The sequence below is a fragment of the Aspergillus vadensis genome (assembly GCF_003184925.1).
Source record: "Aspergillus vadensis CBS 113365 unplaced genomic scaffold BO88scaffold_13, whole genome shotgun sequence".
NCBI classification, from domain to species: domain Eukaryota; kingdom Fungi; phylum Ascomycota; class Eurotiomycetes; order Eurotiales; family Aspergillaceae; genus Aspergillus; species Aspergillus vadensis.
In genome coordinates this window covers 819,867-840,625 of record NW_020292051.1, presented here as the reverse complement: position 1 = coordinate 840,625, position 20,759 = coordinate 819,867, and the positions used below count along the sequence as shown (strand labels likewise).

At 50.5% G+C, this 20,759-nt stretch overlaps 7 protein-coding genes across 7 annotated transcripts; 3 read left to right on the top strand and 4 right to left on the bottom strand.

Annotated features, from left to right (window-relative positions):
* Window positions 1–775: 775 nt before the first annotated feature.
* Window positions 776–3,177, top strand: BO88DRAFT_405541 (MFS siderophore iron transporter). Its single transcript, XM_025706904.1, has 4 exons — window positions 776–1,121; window positions 1,193–1,463; window positions 1,529–1,865; window positions 1,929–3,177. The coding sequence occupies exons 1-4, from the start codon at window positions 862–864 to the stop codon at window positions 2,858–2,860; spliced, it is 1,800 nt and encodes a 599-aa protein (XP_025562480.1). The 5' UTR covers window positions 776–861; the 3' UTR covers window positions 2,861–3,177.
* A 776-nt stretch (window positions 3,178–3,953) lies between these two features.
* BO88DRAFT_405540 (uncharacterized protein) lies at window positions 3,954–4,948 on the bottom strand. Its single transcript, XM_025706903.1, has 2 exons — window positions 4,606–4,948; window positions 3,954–4,515 (listed from the first exon to the last, which is right to left on the bottom strand). The coding sequence occupies exons 1-2, from the start codon at window positions 4,883–4,885 to the stop codon at window positions 4,121–4,123; spliced, it is 675 nt and encodes a 224-aa protein (XP_025562479.1). The 5' UTR covers window positions 4,886–4,948; the 3' UTR covers window positions 3,954–4,120.
* A 192-nt stretch (window positions 4,949–5,140) lies between these two features.
* On the bottom strand, window positions 5,141–6,090 carry BO88DRAFT_405538 (methyltransferase family protein). The gene has a single exon (XM_025706902.1). It carries the CDS (start codon window positions 5,888–5,890, stop codon window positions 5,147–5,149), a length of 744 nt encoding a protein of 247 aa, XP_025562478.1. The 5' UTR covers window positions 5,891–6,090; the 3' UTR covers window positions 5,141–5,146.
* A 317-nt stretch (window positions 6,091–6,407) lies between these two features.
* Window positions 6,408–7,320, top strand: BO88DRAFT_405537 (uncharacterized protein). The gene has a single exon (XM_025706901.1). The coding sequence runs from the start codon at window positions 6,553–6,555 to the stop codon at window positions 7,126–7,128; it is 576 nt and encodes a 191-aa protein (XP_025562477.1). The 5' UTR covers window positions 6,408–6,552; the 3' UTR covers window positions 7,129–7,320.
* Window positions 7,321–7,967: 647 nt separating this feature from the next.
* BO88DRAFT_341874 (putative histone acetyltransferase Spt10) lies at window positions 7,968–9,688 on the bottom strand (the record flags this gene model as incomplete). Its single annotated transcript, XM_025703120.1, has 2 exons — window positions 7,968–9,044; window positions 9,191–9,688. 2 exons carry the CDS (start codon window positions 9,686–9,688, stop codon window positions 7,968–7,970), a joined length of 1,575 nt encoding a protein of 524 aa, XP_025562476.1.
* Window positions 9,689–10,511: 823 nt separating this feature from the next.
* Window positions 10,512–13,073, top strand: BO88DRAFT_405535 (DEAD/DEAH box helicase). Its single transcript, XM_025706900.1, has one exon. The coding sequence runs from the start codon at window positions 10,580–10,582 to the stop codon at window positions 12,614–12,616; it is 2,037 nt and encodes a 678-aa protein (XP_025562475.1). The 5' UTR covers window positions 10,512–10,579; the 3' UTR covers window positions 12,617–13,073.
* Window positions 13,074–15,224: 2,151 nt separating this feature from the next.
* On the bottom strand, window positions 15,225–19,697 carry BO88DRAFT_367057 (ABC transporter ATP-binding protein). Its single transcript, XM_025704059.1, has 2 exons — window positions 18,395–19,697; window positions 15,225–18,340 (listed from the first exon to the last, which is right to left on the bottom strand). Exons 1-2 carry the CDS (start codon window positions 19,326–19,328, stop codon window positions 15,330–15,332), a joined length of 3,945 nt encoding a protein of 1,314 aa, XP_025562474.1. The 5' UTR covers window positions 19,329–19,697; the 3' UTR covers window positions 15,225–15,329.
* Between the last annotated feature and the right edge of the window lie 1,062 nt (window positions 19,698–20,759).

Here is a 20,759-nt window from a genome sequence, read left to right as displayed (position 1 = left end):
TCCCGGTGGCCGCCAGGGGAAATTGGATTGTGTGGTGAGAGTGGGTCCGTTAGTTAACATTTTCCCGGTGACCGCTGTGACCATACAGTAAGCAGTATCGTACGGTTCATACGAGTATTCTCTTAGTATCCATACCGCGAGTGGGCACCGAATTGGGATGTTGACCCGATCCAGCATCATCAGACGACTCAGCTCGACCCGGATGTGGGTGCCTCCCACTCCTTGACTCTGTCTAGCCTAGAGACCTTGGAGCTATCGATCAGGTAAAAAGACGCAGAGATTACTGGTGCCTTGAGTGGATCGCAGGAAAACATGCCAGTCATACAGTGCCCACTACTCATCTCCGGGTGGAGATCACGGATTTTTATCGTGCCTCACATCGTGTCTTCCGGACAAGTACACGCTGCGAATCAGCTAGTTAGACTACACACCATCGCCAGACTAACTGTTGGCGCTAACAATCTCTGCACCTGTGCTAGAATAGTTACGTAGACCTTGTAGGGCATCATCACCAGCTTACGACCGCCATTGGTTCGATCAGATAGGGGAATGCGCAGGACAGCGCCATCATCTGATTAGATTGGCTCGTCTCCAGGGATCCAGTGGTCTCCAGTTGCGCTCGAACCTAGCCACCCTTCGATTCAAGATTTCAGATGCGGCCGCTGCGGCCGCCGCAGCCGACTTCGGGGTTATCAATCTGTGCGTGGGCCTGTCAACACTAGTCCTCCGCCACTCGTAGCTAGCTGGGTTCGCCTGGGTATAAGGGCCAAGAAATCCCAGATTTCTTGTCCTTGTCTTGTCCTCCTTGGCTTTACCCGCTCGATCATCTCTTCTGCCTTCTCGATAGGTCGGTCTATCACTATGGCCGTGCTCGAAAAGTTTCGTGAGGCCTTTGGCCGTAGCCCTTCTATTACCGAAGAATCCGGCAACAATGTTACCATGAACACTGTCGAGGAAACCAAGCATGATCCCATTGCTGATGAGGCAGTCCGTGGTCCTGAAGACTCGGAGGAAACCGTTTCCGAGGATGCCTCTTCAGCGCACCTTCAGATTGGTGTTAACGACGTCGAGGCTATCACCAAGTCTTGGTCCAAATGGTCCCTGATCGCCGTTTTTGCCAAGTATGTGGTCTCTCTTGGTATCTGTTCTTCCATTGTATTCCTGCTAACTTTGTTTGCTTTTTCTCGATTAGCATCTGGCTCTTATACTTTGTGAATGCTTTTCAGTCCTCTATTCTTTACAACCTGCTCCCCTATGTCACCAGTTCCTGGGAGTCCCACTCCCTCCTGAACGTCATCTATGTCGTTGCCGACTGCATGTCGGCCGCCGTGTACATCCCTCTGGCAAAAATCATGGATGTGACTGGTCGTGCTGAAGGTTTCGCGACCATGGCTGTTTTTGCTACGCTGGGACTGATTTTGATGGCCACCTGCCACAACCTTCCCACCTTCTGTGCTGCCTATGTAAGAAATTCTTCCCTACCAATCGATTGAGAATTCTGTTTTGTGCTAATCAGTCCATTTACCAGGTATTCTACACCATTGGCTTCGGTGGCATGACCTACTGCGTGGATGTCATCACTGCTGATGCCTCCAAGCTGAAGAATCGAGGTCTGGCTTACGCCTTTACCTCCTCCCCTTACATCATCACGGCCTTTGCTGGCCCCAAGGCCTCGGATGACTTCCACCTTAGCTGGCGCTGGGGTTTCGGCATGTTCGCCATCATTTTCCCTGTCGTCGCTGCCCCGTTGTACTTCATCCTGAAGCACAACCTAAAGCGCGCGCAGCAGCAGGGTTTGGTCGCCGTTAACCGCGACGCCCGCACCTGGTACCAGCTTGTCTGGTTCTACTTCATCGAGTTTGACAGTACGCAATTATCCCCCCTAAATACCCCAAGAGTCTCGTCTCAACCTAACTAACCTCTTCCAGTTGTTGGTGTCCTTCTCTTCTCCACCGGTCTCTGTGTCTTCTTCCTTCCCTTCGATATCTCCTCCTACGCCCCCGACGGCTGGGCCTCGGGCTACATTATCGCGATGATCGTCGTCGGTGTCGTGATGCTGGTTCTCTTCTGCCTGTACGAATGGCTCGTTGCGCCCGTGCCTCTCTTCAAGTTCGGCTTCCTCTTCAACCGTACCGTTATCGGTGCTTGTCTGCTCGACGCCACCTACCAGCTCTCATACTACTGCTGGGACAACTACTTCACATCTTTCCTGCAAGTTGTCAACGACCTGACCGTTGCCGAAGCCGGTTACGTCAGTGACACTTTCGACGTCGTGTCCGGTGTTTTGCTCCTCTTCGTCGGTTGGTTGATCAGCAAGACCGGCCGCTTCAAGTGGCTTCTCTACATCTCCGTGCCCTTGTACATCTTCGCTCAGGGTCTGATGATCTACTTCCGTCGCCCCAACCAATCCGTCGGCTACCTCGTCATGTGCCAGATCTTTATCTCCATCGGAGGCAGTATCTTCATCATTATCGAGCAGCTCGCTATTCTGGCCGCCGTCGACCACCAGCACGTCGCTGCTGCCCTGGCCCTCCTCAACGTCGTCGGTACGATCGGTGACGCTATCGGTGCCACCATCTCCGGCGCTATTTGGGATAACACCTTCGAGAAGGCGCTTATTCGCTACCTGCCTGAATCTGCCATGTCCAACCTCGAGAACATCTACGAGGACCTGGAAACTCAGCTGAGTTACCCGACTGGTAGTGTTACCCGCACTGCTATCCAGCATGCCTATGGATATGCCCAGACGCGCATGTTGGCGGTTGGAACGGGTCTCATGGCTCTGTCCTTCATCTGGATCGTCATGATCAAGAACATTAATGTTGCCAAGGTCAAACAGGTCTCGGGTATGGTCTTCTAGACTGTCGATGGTTTGCGTGTACATTACCATATTACATACATACATACATCGGTTTGAATAGAACCTCTCATCCTGAATGCACCATTAGTTGCCTTGTCTTTTTTTGTTTGTTGATTAAGGAAACGGTGTATATGTGGGGGTTGGTGCATCATTCACCGCTCACTTTCGTCGTTTCTCTTCTCGCCCATATCATACCCATATTCCCCCTTTACATACCCCCTGTGTGCCTGCTGGTGCATGGACCTTTGCTTGATATATCCCCGCTACATTGTATTGCATTAGTATAAAAGTTATACTCCACTAATTAATAACCTTACATTATACTATTTTCTTCGATGTAGATCTGTGTAGTTGACGGAATAGAAAGATCCTGAAAGAACAAACAATTCTTGATCGTGGTCTTAACAACCATTTGCAAAATAAATTATTCCTATCGTCTCTCGCAATAGACAAGATATTGTCCGCTACCATGGCCTTTGAAGCTTATGGTATGCCCGATCACAATATAGTCCATCGAAACCATCATCTTCTACTACATATTTGACCTCCCACCAGGATACCACATCAGTCAATATACTTTCTGGGAAATTTGCAGGTGAAGATGGTCTCTCAGTAATATTACATGCAGAGTATCCGTCTACTGTAAATAAAAGAAGAAGACCAAATCTGTTCAATATATATATAGCGACCAGCAATCCTATGGTTCGCAAAATACTTCTAGTTATCCTTTGCGCCGGAGTCCTCTGAACCATCATGGAACGATTTCTTCATTAGGCATTCCTGATTTCTGGGCTCATGGGGCTCACTGCCTCGCGATAGTCTGTTGGGTGATATCCGTCCAAATAGAATCTCTTGGTTATGCTTCTTTTCTTGCTTCCTTTACTTTGGCGTTGGCACCGTGTCTTTGGGGAACGGTAAGCGGGGTTGCATACTTGACTAGTGTGATGTCCTGGTCAATGTATATTTGATAGCAATGGTGCCTCTCAGGCTTGGTGCTCAATCTCGCGGCCAAATCTATCGGTAAAGTTTAGATTGGTTGTGTAGCTCCTGTGACCCTTGCTCTTAGTATTTTTGTTGCTGCATAGTAATTCAGGTTCATGTTCAGTATGCACTACTTGGGTTTTAGGCTGCAGTAGCCTGGGCGTGACAGGTCAGTAGACAGCTAGGTGCGAGTCTCCATCGAATTAATATATGAGGCAACTGATCTATTAGATGCCCATCCAACACTACAAATACCTCCATCCCTCAGGTATAAATAAATCACCGCCAAATATTTCCCAACGCCGTCTCCAACCACAATTTCGTATACTGCTGATGCAACCAGACCACATGCGAGGGCATCGGCTCACTCTCCGCCTTCCCCTTGCCTTGGAAAAAGAGACTCTTGAGTCGGAACTCCGCAACTCCCTCCTGGGGCTTGACCTCCGTCGAAATCTCAAACAGTCCATCCGATTCCCGCACGTCCTTCTTGCGGGGGGAATCTCCGCACCGCACGACAATCCGCTCCGGCGTCTTTTCTACCACTTCGAAGTGATCTGTGATCAGCGTGCCCACGTCGTATGTCGCGGCGCGTAGATCCGCGCGCGTCCAGAGGTGAGATGCGGTTTCGGGGCCTTCGTATTTCTTAGAGAGGTAGCGGCGTTGGTAGGCGTATCCTGTTTGTTTAAATTCATTCGATCAAGGTGTTAGGTATGTTGTCCAGTTTATTATGCTGGTAATAGGCTGGGTGGGTGTATGTGACGCACCGAATCCACTCCACACACCGGCGCAAAACGCCTCGGTCAGTCGGCCTGGCTTTTCCAGCAAGGCGGGCTTGATGTCCTTGAGCGGTACGCGACGCACACAGAGGTCATGGGTTGTGGGGTTGTTGTTGGGATTGAGTTTCTGGTACAGTGGGTGCTGGAAGAGAGGGTCGCTTGTGGGCATCGGCACGAAGGTGTTGTGACGGACGGCTGCGAAGAAGAATGCCGTGCCGACGCCAGCGCCGATGGTGGTGATCTTGGCGACGCGTTTGAGAATACCCATGGTGTAGGTGGGAGCTGCAATTGAATGGTTGTTGGGGAGAGGGGGTGAGTGGGATGAAGGTAGAGAAGGGAAAGAGAAGAGAGCTGAGCTTGAGCCGGAGGATGAAGAGGTGAGATCATCGGGACTGGCGGAGATGCGGAGTCGGAGGGTCGGAGTTGTTCCGGTGGCTGGTTGTAGCATTGAATCCTGGGATTTATATAATATTCACATCTCTTGACTTCACTTTATATACATATATATACATATATCATACAGTATCTACTATATTAAATATGGGATGAATCGCGCCGTCCTCACATGCCATTCCTCCCAATCCCGCCCGAATTGGTCCCGCAACATCCCCTCTTCGTCTCGCACACGCATCACCGTTGAATAGATCAACCCTGTTACTATCACACTTACTACCCATCCTCCCCATCCAGATAGCCGCTCATGCACCGCTTCATCCATAGCACAGGCCACTGCGCCGTCCCATCGTGTCACCAATCCCAGATGTCCTACTGCGAGGAACCACAGCCCTGTGTAACTGGGATGCTGTACCAATCGGTACAACCCCCCAGTTACTAGGGTATTTGGTTGCGTCAACTGGAAGGTAAAGTTCTGACCTAGAAACTTGAATGCAGAGAGCCGAAGCAAAGCGCCCATGATGATGGAAACGAGGCAGAGTGTGGATGTGATAGTCCAGGTAAAGAGATGCGGCGCAAGGTTGGTCCGGTGGGGACAGATTGCTTGAAGGTACACTCCATCACCAGAATTGGTCAGCTCTTTAGCATTGTTGTTACTGCTATCTATATAGAACAGCGCAAGAAGAGCATGATAGATGGTGCAGGCCGTATTGAGATGTAGTGTGATGGTGGTGATCGGGCCGGCGATCAGACTAATGCGGTCTGGCGGCCCATTACCTTTGGATCTGGAAGGAAGATTTGGGGGTGTGAGACCGCGGAAGGTGAGGTATCCTGCGGTTAAGAGAGACGTGGACAGTGAAATTGATGAGGGGGAGGGCATATTGGGCTTGCAGCTGCTGGATATGCAAGGAGGTCAAGAATGCGGCGGATGATGTACTCTTTGACTGGTTGGCCAAGGATCCACTTTCTGCCTGAGGCGTCTATGTGTTTACACATGGATCATGTGCACCTTGTCTCCAAGAGTCCCACAGTTGACGGTCTGTTATTACTGCTTCATTGGCTTCTGACTGTAACATCACACATAGCCTCAATAGACAAAACAAGAATCGGTCATAGAACAGTGCATATCCCCTTACGCTTTATATAAGACACAAGGACAAAGCGTCAACGTGGAATAGTATCGATACAAACTGTCGAGATGGTACAAGAAAGAGAGAAACCAAAAAACAAGAAAATAAGAAAACATCGAACCCGATGATTCTAGGAATTCTTACTATAGATGGCTGGACGATGCTTGCCAGACAATGTCACGTGAGACTTTCATATGATTGATAGGTAAACGGTGTCACCTGACTGCGCCAACGGTCTGGATCACCTACCGTAAATTTCCTTCGAAGAAGATGCGATAATCGATCTACGATCACTACAATTACAATCGCAATAACGCCCTCACAGATCTACTTGAGTCTGCTGACTTCTTACCATAATAATCATCATTACGCAATACCACACCGGCTGAAGGAACAATCCGCTACCAACAAAATGACCACACCACCATCGACGGACGATCTCCAGTCACGCCGAGAAGCCGACTACGAGCGGTTCAAAACCGCGGCCGCATACACCTTTCTCATTGCATCGCCTGTTCTCATTGCCCTACCACCCAGAAAGCTTGATAACCTGACGGTTCTTCTCACCAGCGCCTTCTGTGTTTCCGCAAACCACCTCACACGCGAACACACCGGGCGGAGTATCGTGGATCGGATCGAGGCCCGGATCTCAAGGAACCCTATTACAGCTTTGTCGGATCTGCCAAGCCAACGGGCACAGGAGATACAGGCCAAGTTGAAGGCAGCGAGGGATGCACAGATCCGAGAGGGGTCAGCAGTCGGCGAGGAATTAGAGAGGCTGAAGGCTAGGCAAGCGCAGGAGAAGCCGGCGTTGGAGAAAATCTGGATGGGCGGTGAGACGGAGGGGTGGAAGGAGAGAAGAATAAGGGAGGAGCAAAAGGCCTTGGAGGAGGGGAAGGGATATGGTGACCTGATCAAGGAGCATATATGGGATGTATGGAATTGGGGCCAGAAGGGAGATGAAAACGAAAAGAAGGAGGGGAAATAATCGGGTTTTTGGGAAAGTGAAACCCTTTCGCAGGGCCTGTTGACGGCCTTTTCCTTTAGCGGGCTTGCATGATATAGGCGGCGTTGATGATAAGGGCTGGGTTTATGTGGTTTCTCGTTCTGTGTAGTTATAGTTGCCTGTCCTACCATATGTATAAAGGCATTGTATATTAGTGTATCATTGATCTGACTATCTCTTATCATTGCTATCCCGTAAAAGGTTGTGTTATATGATGCTGTCCAGCTGGTTCAGAGACTAGTGGAAAAGCTACGAATTCCTCAGGTGGTAGGTCCATTTGCTGTCCGTAGAACCACTCGTCAAGGGAGCGCATAGAATCACCAGGAACGACTGGAGTCGAAACAGAGATCTTCTCTGTAGCGTAAATCGCAAATCCTACTCCGTCAACGGCATTATAACAATCGAAACTGGACACTTGACCGTACGATTAATCAGCGCGAAAGCTTCGGCCCATAAGCGTTTGGTGCCTGAAATATCATGAAGCTTGAAGTCATATCTTGAATTGGTGTGTAGTGATCTTTAAACCAGGGAAGCGTAATCATGGCATGGCGTCATCATTGTTATTGATTAATATATGATACATTCATCTTTAGTTATATCGCGCTCCGTAAACCCTGACATTCAGTTCATGTCTAATATAATGGCTCAGCATTCCATAACAGACCAACTCCTTCCAACCTTAAACAACGCCGAGAAATATGCATAAAACCCTAACTTAGTACTGCCGAGAGTAGGTCCAGCAAGGAAAGGACCTGAGGAAAGATGTGAAAGAGAGATGGTGACGAAGTAAAAGGTAAAAGTAAAAGAGACAGGGATGTATGTTATGTAAAATCCAGGCCATCATCTGGCTGATCCACGTACTGATACTTCGCCAGAATCTGCTCGTGATGGACGTCGTGTGCCTGAGAATGTACCAGCCCCAATACTTCTTGATGAAGCGCCGCGGACGGATCAGGGTCGGTGGGATGATCAACCATCATATGATAGTCATGGGCTGCATGATGACGGACATCATTGTCGAAGCTTGATGCATGCAAACTATGTGCAGCGTGGGTATATGGATCGGCCATAGTATCATGAGGATGAAATCGAGGGAGCTGCTGATGTATGTCGATGATTTGTGGGTCGAGTGGTAAACCCGTGTAATCAGTAATGGAATCCACTGATCCTTGCACTACCGAATGGGCGGTCACAAATGGGTTCGTATTGTGAGCATCCATGGCGGCGTGGTCCATCAGCGCATGCGTACCCATAGGATCACTGGATGCCATGTCAACATCATTCTCCGCCAAGTCAGCCTCATCGATTCCCAGATCGTCATCATCATCTTCGGGGGTACCCTCGTGCATAATCCCATTAATTAAAGGCGGCTTAAGGATTTCTTTACACTGTGGACAGTCCCGGATCACCCGACTGACCGTTTCTTTAATCCGCACCCAATGGTATTTGACTGCAATGGCAGCTGTGGTCTTGTTGATACCTGCATGCTGCTGCATATGCATCTCCCGAGCAATATCGTACTGCTGCTGCGGGTCGGACACAACCTCCTTGTCTTTCAGCATCAATTTCTCACCGTCCCCATCTTTACCTCCGATCAACTTGTAGTGGGTAGCTGCACTCCGAAGCCGACTTTTCTCGGCCCGGTCAGCCCCCCTAGGATACTTGGAATGCTTGAGATAGTATCGGATCTTGTCAAACCGATCTTGTGTGACAGAATCTTCCCCTTCCGGGCCTAGATCCCGGCCGTAGATGATAGCATCTACGTACTGCCCGGGATTGGAAATGAGCCGACCACCCCCGGGGACCCTGCCAATTCGCTTAAACCCCAGAGCATCCCACAGGCGGCAAGATGCCACGTTACTCTCATAGACCAGGTTAAAGACCGCATATGTGTACCCCTGTTGAACGTTAGCCGGATGTCTACTAGGTCAAAGACCACAACGATGAGGTAGGGTAAGAAGTGGCTAAGGGGAGTACTAAGTAGTTATGATAGGCAACAGGAATAGTGGTTTGAGTCAAGATTACTGGTATTTGGTATACTAACCATCTTAGGAGCCCATTCGAGATACCCTTCCCCCATCAGTCGACCTACACCTTTGTTTCGGGCGGCGTCGGTGACCAGAAACATGCCATTGCAGACGTGACTACTACGACCGGGATAATTGGGACGGATATTGAAGCTGCCCAAGCAGATCTTGGACCAATTGGCGCGGTTCCGACCTAGTGCTTGAACCTCTTGCACACTCTTGATGTCCCCCATGAGCATGATCGCGCCAAAATTGGAGAACCAATACGGCCCAAACTGCTCCAAGGGAATGGGATCAATCATGGCATAGGTATCACCACCTTCAATCTCCTTGTTCAACTGATCGGATAGGTAAGCTAATAGAGATCGAGGGATCGCATCCGCTGAAGTAAAGGGGACCAGCGTGGCGACCGTGACTCGGTCCCTGAGTATGACCTGCCGCGGCACAATGTCAAGGGGCAACTCCTTCTCCGTGGGGACGACCGTGGTCATCAAGTCCCCGTGTACGGCAGGCATGATGATACCGTGAGCCGGATGCACCAGTCACGAGACTGCATGTTAGTGTTAGTTGGGTTACCAGCACAGTCCATCATGGCGACAATGATCGTGAGGGTGGTGGATAGTAAAGACAGTAAAGTGAAGGGACATGATAGTTCCACCTCGGATAGCCGTATATGGGGGAGTATGAGGTATGAAGTGTAAGGCGTCGATCCCGCCTGAGGCGAGAGTTGAATAGAGGGAGATTGGTGGAAAAGCAGGAGAATTACCAAAAAGGGAATCGGGGGGCAAAACAGGGCAGGAGTAGAAGCACTGACCGAATTTAGGGTATTCTAAGAGGGGGTGGGAATATAATTAGTTCGATAAGGCACTTGGGCTGGCGTGCAAGCAAGTGCTGGGTGAGAGCACTTCAAGGACCGCTGAGTATTCTCGAGTCCGGAATGGGTTGAACGCAGATGAGAAATTGTCGTCCCGCTTGCTTCCTGCTGACTCATCGAAGTATTGCTCACCGCCTGGGATTCTAGTCCCGAATTCTGCCGTAGGAAATGAGGGCGGCGAAGCAACCAGAGAAAAAAAAATATTTAGAGCTACGGAGTCAAGAAGTAGGGAATTAATGAGCGCTTTTGTTTAACAGTCATACATAACTAGGCACTTTATATACTCCGTACACAATACGGTGGACCTTTCAAAGAATTACTCTAGTATTACTGGATGGCCTGTGGGTCTTCCTGTTCGGGGAAATAACGTAAAAGCTACAGTCACATGATCGCGCGCGAGAGAGAGCCTCATCTCAAGCTTCTTCGGAACAATGACTTTCCGATGCCGAACAGCTTCCCATCACCATACTTGCATCGAGCCTGAAGTCACTCGCACGGCTCTCACGAACTGATTCTGCTTCATGGCATCTGAATGGATCGCCTTCGCCAGAAACTGGGGAGATTTCCCGTTTCCAGCGTCCTGAGGGCATTTAGAGGTCCGCAGTGGTCCCTTACGTCGATCCATTATCCGCACTTGCGCTTCCGCTCTACAGTAACATCCGACACCCTTCCCTCAGCAATTACAGCCCCAACAGAACCCCCGCTGATCGTTCTCCGCGACTACCAAGAAGAATGCATCCAGTCAGTGCTGGATCATCTGGCCCAGGGTCACAAACGTCTAGGTGTCTCACTTGCCACAGGCGCGGGGAAGACGGTCATCTTCACCCAATTAATCGGGCGAATACCGCCGCGGAATGGTGTCAATGACAAGACCCTTATCCTGGTTCACCGAAGAGAGCTAGTCGAGCAAGCTGCCCGACACTGCCGTCTTGCCTACCCTGATCGAGTTGTAGAGATTGAGATGGGCAATAGTGTCGCGTCTGGTTCTGGGGATATCATCATTGCTTCCATACGGAGTCTCACCTCCAAGGATAGGATCTCCAAATTTGATCCTAGACGTTTTAAGCTTGTCTTGGTGGATGAAGCACACCATATCGTTGCACCGACGTACCGGATTGCACTCGAGCATTTCGGCCTCAGTAACCCTTCGCCAGACTCGCCAGCTCTCGTCGGAGTCTCTGCCACGTTCTCACGCTTCGATGGACTCAAATTGGGTGCCGCAATCGACCATATAGTATACCATAAGGATTACATGGATATGATTGACGAAAAATGGCTGTCCAATGCCATCTTTACCACTGTTCGGTCAGAAGCAAATCTTTCACGCGTTAGGAAGGACAAATTCGGTGATTTCGCTATCAGCTCGCTCTCTGAAGCCGTCAATACCACGAGAACCAATGACATCACTGTACGCGCATGGCTGGCTAACGCACGCGATCGGAAGTCTACACTGGTATTTTGTGTGGACGTTGAACACACCAGACAGCTTACTGAGGCGTTCCGCGCATTGGGCTTTGACGCTCGGTATATCACGGCGGGAACTCCGAGGGATGTGCGCGATGAGCAGCTGCGCGCTTTCAGGAATCAGGAGTATCCCGTGCTTCTCAACTGTGGCTTATTCACAGAAGGCACAGATATCCCCAATATTGACTGCGTCCTGCTGGCGCGTCCGACACGGTCTCGGAATCTTCTCATACAGATGATCGGACGAGGCTTACGACTGCACCCTGGGAAGAAGGACTGCCATATAATTGACATGGTGGCTACCCTGGACACTGGTGTCCTTTCTACCCCTACACTCTTTGGACTACACCCAGACGAGCTTCTAGAAAGCGCGAGAGCAAAGGACCTGAGAGAGAAGAAGGATGCCTCAACGGGTGCCGAAGATCGCACCGATTATCCGCCAGAGACAAACACACCCACTGAGGAAGCCGACACAACCGACGACATCCAACTCACCTTCACCAAGTACGATACCATCTACGACCTCATTCATGATATGAAGTCTGAGAAACACATCCGCTCCCTCAGCCGCTACGCCTGGGTCCGCGTAGATGAGGACAAATATACACTGTCTGACTCAACAGGATGGATAACCCTTGAGAAGACTAAGAACACATCTAACAAGGGACAAAAAGGTGATCCGCCAGCTACATACACCGTTCACCATGTGATGAAGTTCAAGTCTGCTACGGAATCGACCCAGTACACTCGACCACGTCTGATCGCGACTGCCATGGACTTTGAATCCACAGTTCGTGCCGCCGATACCTTCGCAGCCTCTGAGTTTGATGAACGGTATATCTCCACCCGGCAGCCCTGGCGTCAGCATCCGGCCACTGCAGCACAGGTAACGATGCTAAATAAAGCTAAGATCCGGAACGGACGGATTGCGCCTGGCGATTTGACCCGCGGCCAGGCCGCAGACCTGATTACGAAGCTGAAGTTTGGTGGAAAGAAGCGGTTCGCGAGCAGGCAGAAAAAGCGACGGGCTGCCGATGAGAAAGCACAGGAGTTGGCCGAACTCCGGAGACGCGAACAGGTGAGGGTGGGACCTGTGGAGGGGTGAGTGCTCCAGCCACAGTACCAGTAAAATCCAGAATACAAGGAAACCCCGACATCTCCCTCTTCGACCTCCGAAGCGTCCGTACGACACGTCTCTTCGTCCTAACGACCCGCCAAAGAGACTAGGCGAATCGTGGGTACTTGCGGGCTTCTAAGCCTTAGTATATGGCAGCAAACAAGCGCAGCTGTGAGCAACACATTGCTACCGTCCGTCAGGACTTTTGCACCATCCGATTAACCATCTCGACAACACTGGGGGCCGCGTTTAGCGCGAAACATCAAAGACCCTTTCTGATGCAGGATAAGTCAGTTGCAACACCAGTAGTGTGGAGAAGGCCTGGCTAGCGTAGCGGCAGCGTAGCGGCAGCGTCTTCCAACCGCCAAGGTTCTGGGATAGAGCACCTGCACAAGACCAGTCGCGGACTTCATTCCACGAAATCCCCAATACAAAATATCTTGCAAATATATTACTCCTAGGCTTGTATCACATTGTAAATCATCAACAGTGGCCTTTATGCATACAAATTTCTTTGCTTTTCGGTATCACCTCTTACGGTTGTTGAACCCATCACTATAATGTATTTATTTCTAGAAAGGAGGCACATGACCAGTAAAAAGATATAAGCCTCCAATTAAAGCCCCCCGTCGATTTCCTTCAGGGTGCGATCATCGGACCAGTGAAATGACACAATACACATGTGCCCGATGGCGGCTTCCGAAATTCCCACCCTAAGCGCGATAAAATCCACTGGTCCGAGGCCGGGTAACATGTGACTGGACTGGACACAAAAGTTATCTGATCCGAGATAAGTTGCTTGGCAGGATCAGGTTTAGCGAGGACCAGCTGCTGTCCTTGGGTAATAGGTAAAGAATTTGCTCGGATAAAATAAAAATGAGTCATAGAATCTCCTAGTTTGACTTCATTCTCTTTATTCTTTTTATTATTGCTTTTGTAGGCAGGGGGTTATGGGATGGTGCGGATGCTGGTGGAGTCAATCAGATAACTTGTGTGAGACACGGTTGTTTTGGTGTGGGTGAGTGTATACGGTAAAGGGGTGACAGTCGGGTACTGAACTGACATTGTGGATTACAACTCATTTCAATACGGGTATTATATGGTACACGGTGTAACCCTAATGCACTTGCCGTAATCTTGGCCCCAGCTGCCGCCGGATAGGAGGATTTAGTTGGAGGAAGATCAGGTGCAAGGGAGGGGGACTAGATAGATGTTCGGAGGAATGACGGCCTCTTTTTGCAGCCTTACTAGGCAGGAAGCTGTCGTTAACACAGTGGCAATCCTTATGTGCGCGCCGAATGATCCATAAATAGGTTTAGTCTGGTGGAATGAAATCAAGCAATAGGTTCAATGAGGAATATAGAATGTTAATCATTTCAGCCAGTGCTGCTGCTGCGTTACAGTACTCCATCGCCAGCTACAGCTAGCTACACTCCAGCTACCCTGCATACTAAGCTCGAACCTTGTTGCATGCAAGACCAGCCCGAATAATCCCACGAAACCCACGTGCAAGCCGAATGGGCTCTCTCAATACAGTTTAGGTTCGATTCGTTTCAGAGCCCAAAACTTGACTCAAGTTTCAGGTTCCAGCTGAATTTCCTCCATCAATAAAGCAATCAGATTAGATTAGATACTCGTCGGTGGTAACTCTAGTTCGGGCTAGACTGCGCGATTATCATACGACTCGGACTGTGGACTAGACTATTGTATGGTGGCAAGAACCCCCCAAAAAACAGCCCAGCCCTGTTCCCAACAACATATTGGCAGGGGAAAAGAAAAAGTTGTCCAGAACTCGCTTGCAGCTGCTTGCACCAGCAAGCTGGTACACTCACCAAGAAATTCCTATTGGTCGAGGAATATGCATCTCCCATGGCTCAGGGAAGATGATATTAACCTTGAGGGATTAATCACGCCTACGTACCCTATCCATAGCTCCTTACGATTTATACGAGACTAAGATTCTTCCGGATACCTTGGTCGCACAATTTCTTGGACTTGCAGCTATCAGATCTGATTAGTGTTATCAATCAATATCCCCACTTGTTATGTACTAGTATTGTTACTAGCCGCGTACTAGGTGGTTTACTAGTGCAAACAGCGCCTTTACACACACACAATAAACGACCTCGCCCACATTCAGCTGATTGATAGTCTCTCGGGTCGCTCTTTTCCGACACACCTGCAAATATTTAGGCTACTGAGATAGCTAGCTGCCTGAGTAGCTATGGCATGGCACTGAAACAGCCCAAGACTCTGGTTTCGGAAATATATGGTTCCGGTGGTGAACACGATTCTGAAGATGGAAATTCTAAGGCTGTTTATGATGATTTGATGGCTATAGTAGTAAAGACCGAAAAGAAGATAGTCAATGTAGAGGAGAAGTCGAGATGAATGTATTCAATGGCAAGACAAATTGTTTATATATCCGGCTAATGCGCCATTGTTTTCGAGGAGGTTGTTGAGTAGACTATGGTTAGGGGAGCTTACTGCAAGCATGCTACTCATCTAGAGACTACGTGCTTGATGATTCCTACTACGACAACGGCTACAACAGGGTCAAAAATACTGTGAATGTCAAAGAAACACATGTGAATATCAAACGGCCTTTTTATGCAAACGAAATATAACAGAATGGTATATACAAGCATGCGAGGATTCTATATTAAAGTCTATTAAATAATCGAAAAGAATAACCGTAGGTTTACTCCACGGTTTGATGCAACACATTCTCCCTATAGCTCGCCGATCGCTCCATAAGCTCCTCGTGTGTTCCACGATCAACACAAACACCTGCTTCAATCAGACAGATAACATCCGCCTTGCGGATGGTCCTCAGTCGATGCGCAATTGCAACGACTGTGATACCCTGTGCTGCTCTCTCCAGGCCCTCCTCCAACAACCGCTCACTCTCTGCATCCAACGCACTCGTGGACTCATCCAGAATCAACAGGCGAGGCTTGCGCACCAAGGCCCGCGCAATCGACAACCGCTGCTTCTGTCCACCCGAGAACTGGTTGCCATTCGGTCCACACATTGTTTCATATCCATCTGGCAGTGCCATGATGGTATCGTGAATGTTAGCCAGCTTGCAGGCAGCTTCGATTTCTTCCTGCGTAGCAGTGTGGTTCGGGGGTGCACCGAGCCCGATGTTGAAGGCGATAGTGCCTTCGAAGAGAACACTTTCTTGAGGTACGAGAGAGATGGAGTCGCGGAAGCTGGGGGGTCGGTTCTTCAGGTCTGTGTGGTCGATGGCGATGCTGCCAGATTGCGGGGTGTAGAGGCGTTCGATGAGGGAGATGATAGTAGACTTTCCGGCTCCGGAGGGGCCAACTAGGGCGAAGAATTTACCGGGCTGGATGTCGAGGGTGAGGCCTTTGAGGACTTGGATGTCTGGCCGGGCAGGGTAGGCGAAGTGCACGTCACGGAGTTGGATACTGGCGGGGGTGGTGAGTTTAGGTTCAATAGTGGTGGAAGCTTCAGGATCGTGGGAAGAATTGCTATGGTCTGGCACTCGGCCTTGCATCTTGTCGGAACCGATCTCAATCAGACTAAGGATGCGGGCCATAGCAGAACGCGCGCTGGACAGTTCTGGAGCCAGTGCAAACATTTGACTCCAAAGTAGGGCGCTAACTAGCAAAGAGAACACCACAATCAGGAACTGTGTCTGCGTGTAGGTGCCATTGATGATCTGCTTTGCACCCCACCAGTAGGCGAGCGCGTTGACGAGGTTGCCCAGGAAGTAGGTCATGGCCTGCCAGAGACTGGCTTGGAGAGTTACCACGAGGGTCTCCATGCGGGGACCCTTGAGAGAGGCGCGGTAGGTTTGCAGGATATCTTGCTGGATAGACAGGGAGGAGATGGTCTTGATGGAGGTGATTGCTTCCACTCCAATATCCACCGACTTGGTGTAGGCAGTTTCGTGCTTTTCTTCAAATTTGCCGAGCACAAGCAGCTCCATGATACCAGCACCAAGGAGCAGCGGCACCAGGGCCAGACAAACAAGGGCAATCTTCCAGGCAATGATGTGCGTGAGAATGATTGCAGCGATGAGGTTGACTGTAATGGAGAAGAGCGTTCCGATGACCGAACCACTCAGTCCAGCCAGGGCATTGCCATCACGTGTAATGTACGACAGCAGTAGGGCAGGGCTGCGTCCATTGGACTGGTGCCAATGCAGGTCTTGCTCGAACAGCGAGCGGAATGAAAGAACACGAACAGTGTAAACGATCTTCTCGGACACCCAACCGAAGCCGGACCAGCTGACCACGTTGGCGAAGAACTCAATTATAGCAAGGATGAAAAACATCAGTCCGTAGAAGTCACCGCGGTTGCTGATACTGGAGGCGCTGTGGCAGATGCTCAGGCTACCGACGGTGTTACCGAAAATAACGGCCTCACCAGAAAAGGCTCCACCGACGATACTGGAACCAATCAAGGCGAGAAATATATACAGGAGGTGTGGCCGCAGTGAAGGGGCATATCCCTTAGCCAGTGCCCACAGTGACTTTTTAGGCGTCTCCAGCTCTTCCTCCTCAGCAGCCTCGTCGCCGGCTGGGGTTTCGGTTTCTGAGACCTTGGTCTCCTCCGCCTTTTCGAGGGTTTCCGGGGTGAGACTGGCCATTTCGTTCTCAGCTTCCGTCAGCGAGGTGTCGTCAGACTTGCTAATACTGTCCACGCTTGCGGAGGTGTCAGTCTTGGTGGACGAGGTTCCCAGCGTCTGCAATTTGACTAGGTCGAAATACGCCCCCTCCTTGGCCATTAGCTCAGTGTGAGTCCCTTGCTCCAAGATTCTGCCCTTGGACATGACGATGATGTTGTCCGCGCTGGTAATTGTTGACAGTCGGTGAGCAATTGTGATCATGGTCCTGCCACTGGCAATGCCGGCGATGGCCCGCTGGATGCGCTGTTCACTGCGAGAGTCCAACGACGCCGTGGCTTCGTCCAGAATGAGGACAGCAGGGTCTTTGATCAGGGCTCGAGCTAGGGAGACACGTTGCTTCTGACCACCACTGATGAGGCGTCCGCTAGATCCAACCATGGTGCCGTATCCATGCTGCAGTGCTGAAATGAAGGTATCCGCATCCGCCAATTTCGCAGCGTGACAGGCCATCTTGACGACCTCGACAATTTCCGCGCCGCGTTTCTCAGCGGCAGCCATAAGATCCTGGCCCTCGCGGACTTCGCGGGCAACGTCAGTCAGGTCAGAGCTCATCAGTGCCATCTTCAGGCGATCGTGATCAGGGTTACTCGAATTCATCAGGCCGTGGGCAATGTTCTCCAGCAGAGAGCGGTCGAGCAGGGAGGGTTCCTGCTGGACCAGACTGAGGTAGCTGCGCAAGTCGCGGACATTGACTTCACGCAGGTCGTGACCATCGAAGAGAATCTTTCCGTCCACTGGATCATACAACCTAGTGACAAGGCCGGCAATGGTAGACTTTCCGCTTCCTGACAAACCGACCAAAGCCGTGTGTTTGTTGGCGGGAATCGAAAGACTGATGTTGTCAAGAACGGTAACCTCGGGACGTGACGGATACTGGAAGGTGACATTTTGAAACTCAAATCCGCCCTCCGCTTGTGAGATACGGATGCCTGACTCGCCGGTGCTGTCGATCTGGGGTTCGCGATCCATATCTTCGCGCAGTTTCTCGTACGAAGCGGTAGCGGCAACAAACAAGTGGAGGAAGGGAGCGACCTGACTCAGCAGCAGAGTAGCTATGCATTATGGTCAGCATTAGCTAGGGCAACAGTACAAGTTAATCAACTCACCCTCGATCAGGACAAAAATGACAGTAAAAGTGGCACCAACAGTGACACCTCCCGTGCCATTTCTCACTGAATTGGCGATATGATGACTTCCCTTCCAGAAAGCCAGACCGTTGGCCGAATAGGCGATAAAGTACAAAACACCAGACTGGATACCCACAGCGGTGGCTTTCTTCAGACCCTCGGTTTCAGCTGACTTGAGCGCACCAGCAAACTTTTTCTCCAGGCGGTCATTGGCCCCGAAGGCCTGCACTACGACGATGTTTGACAGGGCTTCGGAAGCAATGGATGCTGCACTGGCGGCATAGTCTGACATGAGCCCAGAGTACTTCTCAATGTAATGACTGCCCACAAAGGACATCAGAAGGTAGGCTGGGATCAAGGAAAGCAGAATGGCAGCCAGCTCCCAATACTTGATAAAGGACACGATGTACGCCGTGACGAAGAAGGAGAAACTTGCGAGGGTGATGCCGACTTTCTCGGAAGTACCCGAGCGAATAGTCTGAATATCGCTGCTCAGTCGCGAGGCTACCTCACCAGGAGGCAGGTTATCGAAGAAGGAAGGTTCCTGGCGGAGGAGGTTCTTCAGGTAACGTTCACGGAGGCGCTGGGTCAGACGAGCGCCGTACAGGGTCCAGCACGTGAGGTGGCCATAGATGAGGACGAACTGGGCGATTGCCAGGTAAACGATCAGGAGAATCTCGTGGTTGATGCTGTTGGAATCGGAGGAGGTGCTACCTCCGCCGTTTTCTTCTGTACAGGTCACGTCATTGAAGTTGTCGAGGAGCTGACCGAAGACGATGGCGATGATGGGAAAGGGGACACCCGAACCGATGGCAAACACGATGGCGGAGACTAGGGTACCCAAATCGTACTTGGAGGGGTTACCGGCCAGCAGCAGGCGGGGATAACCCGCCAGCTTGGTGAAGAATGCCATGGCGACGAGGGTCGATGGTCGGAAAGCCTGGACAGCAGCAGAAATTCTGGCCGGCGCCGCGGTTGATTTATTGCTTCGACGACGCGGCGTTGTCAGTGCGTCATGGGCGAACAAGGCCGCTTTTCGGCTGCCAGAATACTGTGAGGGGGGTTCCACAGTGGACCAGCTTCAGTTCGAGAAAAACTCAACCAGGGGTCCTGCAGACGTCCGAATGGAGGAGGGGATCATCTGCGCCATCCGGGTGGGCTAGATAGATACTACGTATTGAAAGCTCTCGTCTAGGTGAGAAGAAGGCCCAGATTAGATGGCCGGTCTCGTTACGTTACTCAACTGGGATCGCGGACATCTTGGAGGCCAAGGCTACCATTATACGGGCAGATTAACAGTGGAAATAGGAGTGGAGAGAGAGCGAAAGAGGCAGAGAGAGGGGAGGGAGGGAGGGGGCGCAATTAGTGCGATGGCCACGATGAGCCAGAGGTGGGCATCAAATCAATCCATCAAAATCCACTGTAAGACATGATACTTGCCAAACGATGTAAATACGAGGGTGACGAACAGTAAGATTACTGTAGTGGAGCCTGTAACAGAAGCTAGAGTGTAAGATACATCAGTAATTGCGCCAAAGTGAAGTTGTCTGAGAAAAGTGTTAGGTAAATTGGGGTTGATGCAGGCTGAGGATTTAGCCCGTCAGTCTCCACCCGTAAGAGACAATGTGTGTGACCGGTATGCAGTTGTAGTGAAAGATGTATCGTATGTACCGTATGGTATTGAAAGATGGCTATCTATCTAGGGTTAGATCCTGCAGGGGATGTGGGGCCTTCGCTTCTTTTGGTCCCGCAAAAAGAAAAACAAAACTTTCCGGTATTTCTTCCCGCAACAGGAAAAGAAAAAAAGATGAAGACTGCAGCTTGGCGCTCCACGATGTTGCGCGGTCGGCCAATTCCAACGGAGCCACTGTTGAAGTCACAATTCCCAGCCGGTGATGGATTTAACGTGGTATTCCCCCTACATTGGCCATCCATGGTTGACCCAGGACCCAGTAAGCACATCCAGCCAATTGACTAAGTAGTGCGGTTGTCCCGCGATCAGATAAGCCCAACAACGGATCACTACCGCCCTTGAGGATGTCCACAAGAGTGCAATCCTCCTGATTTGGCTACGCGTCGGACCATCCCAAAAGTCTGGGAGCTGTTCGATTCGGCTACAGTGTTCCATATAGTCGGACATTTACCGTTCCGGTCAACTGTATACTGTGGGCAGATTTCGGTCAAAAATCTAAGATAGAATTTGTAACTTTCCCATTACTTGCAGTTAGCTTTGCCAGATTGGGCATAGTCGGCCGTTGTGCCGCCCTGTCACCAGTCACGCTATCTCAATGTTGCAATATTGACTTCGATCTCTCCATGATAGTCTGCAAACACTCGAGCTGTT

Bases quoted from the DNA above. Each gene is read 5' to 3' on its own strand.
- BO88DRAFT_405538 (XM_025706902.1), bottom strand. From the start codon at position 5,890: ATGCCCTCCCCCTCATCAATTTCACTGTCCACGTCTCTCTTAACCGCA.
- BO88DRAFT_405537 (XM_025706901.1), top strand. From the start codon at position 6,553: ATGACCACACCACCATCGACGGACGATCTCCAGTCACGCCGAGAAGCC.
- BO88DRAFT_405541 (XM_025706904.1), top strand. From the start codon at position 862: ATGGCCGTGCTCGAAAAGTTTCGTGAGGCCTTTGGCCGTAGCCCTTCT. The intron at 1,464-1,528 runs GTAAGAAATTCT...TCCATTTACCAG, and splicing joins CCACCTTCTGTGCTGCCTAT to GTATTCTACACCATTGGCTT. The intron at 1,866-1,928 runs GTACGCAATTAT...AACCTCTTCCAG, and splicing joins CTACTTCATCGAGTTTGACA to TTGTTGGTGTCCTTCTCTTC.
- BO88DRAFT_405535 (XM_025706900.1), top strand. From the start codon at position 10,580: ATGGATCGCCTTCGCCAGAAACTGGGGAGATTTCCCGTTTCCAGCGTC.
- BO88DRAFT_405540 (XM_025706903.1), bottom strand. From the start codon at position 4,885: ATGGGTATTCTCAAACGCGTCGCCAAGATCACCACCATCGGCGCTGGC. The intron at 4,516-4,605 runs GTGCGTCACATA...TTAAACAAACAG, and splicing joins CGGTGTGTGGAGTGGATTCG to GATACGCCTACCAACGCCGC.
- BO88DRAFT_367057 (XM_025704059.1), bottom strand. From the start codon at position 19,328: ATGGCATTCTTCACCAAGCTGGCGGGTTATCCCCGCCTGCTGCTGGCC. The intron at 18,341-18,394 runs GTGAGTTGATTA...CATAATGCATAG, and splicing joins CATTTTTGTCCTGATCGAGG to CTACTCTGCTGCTGAGTCAG.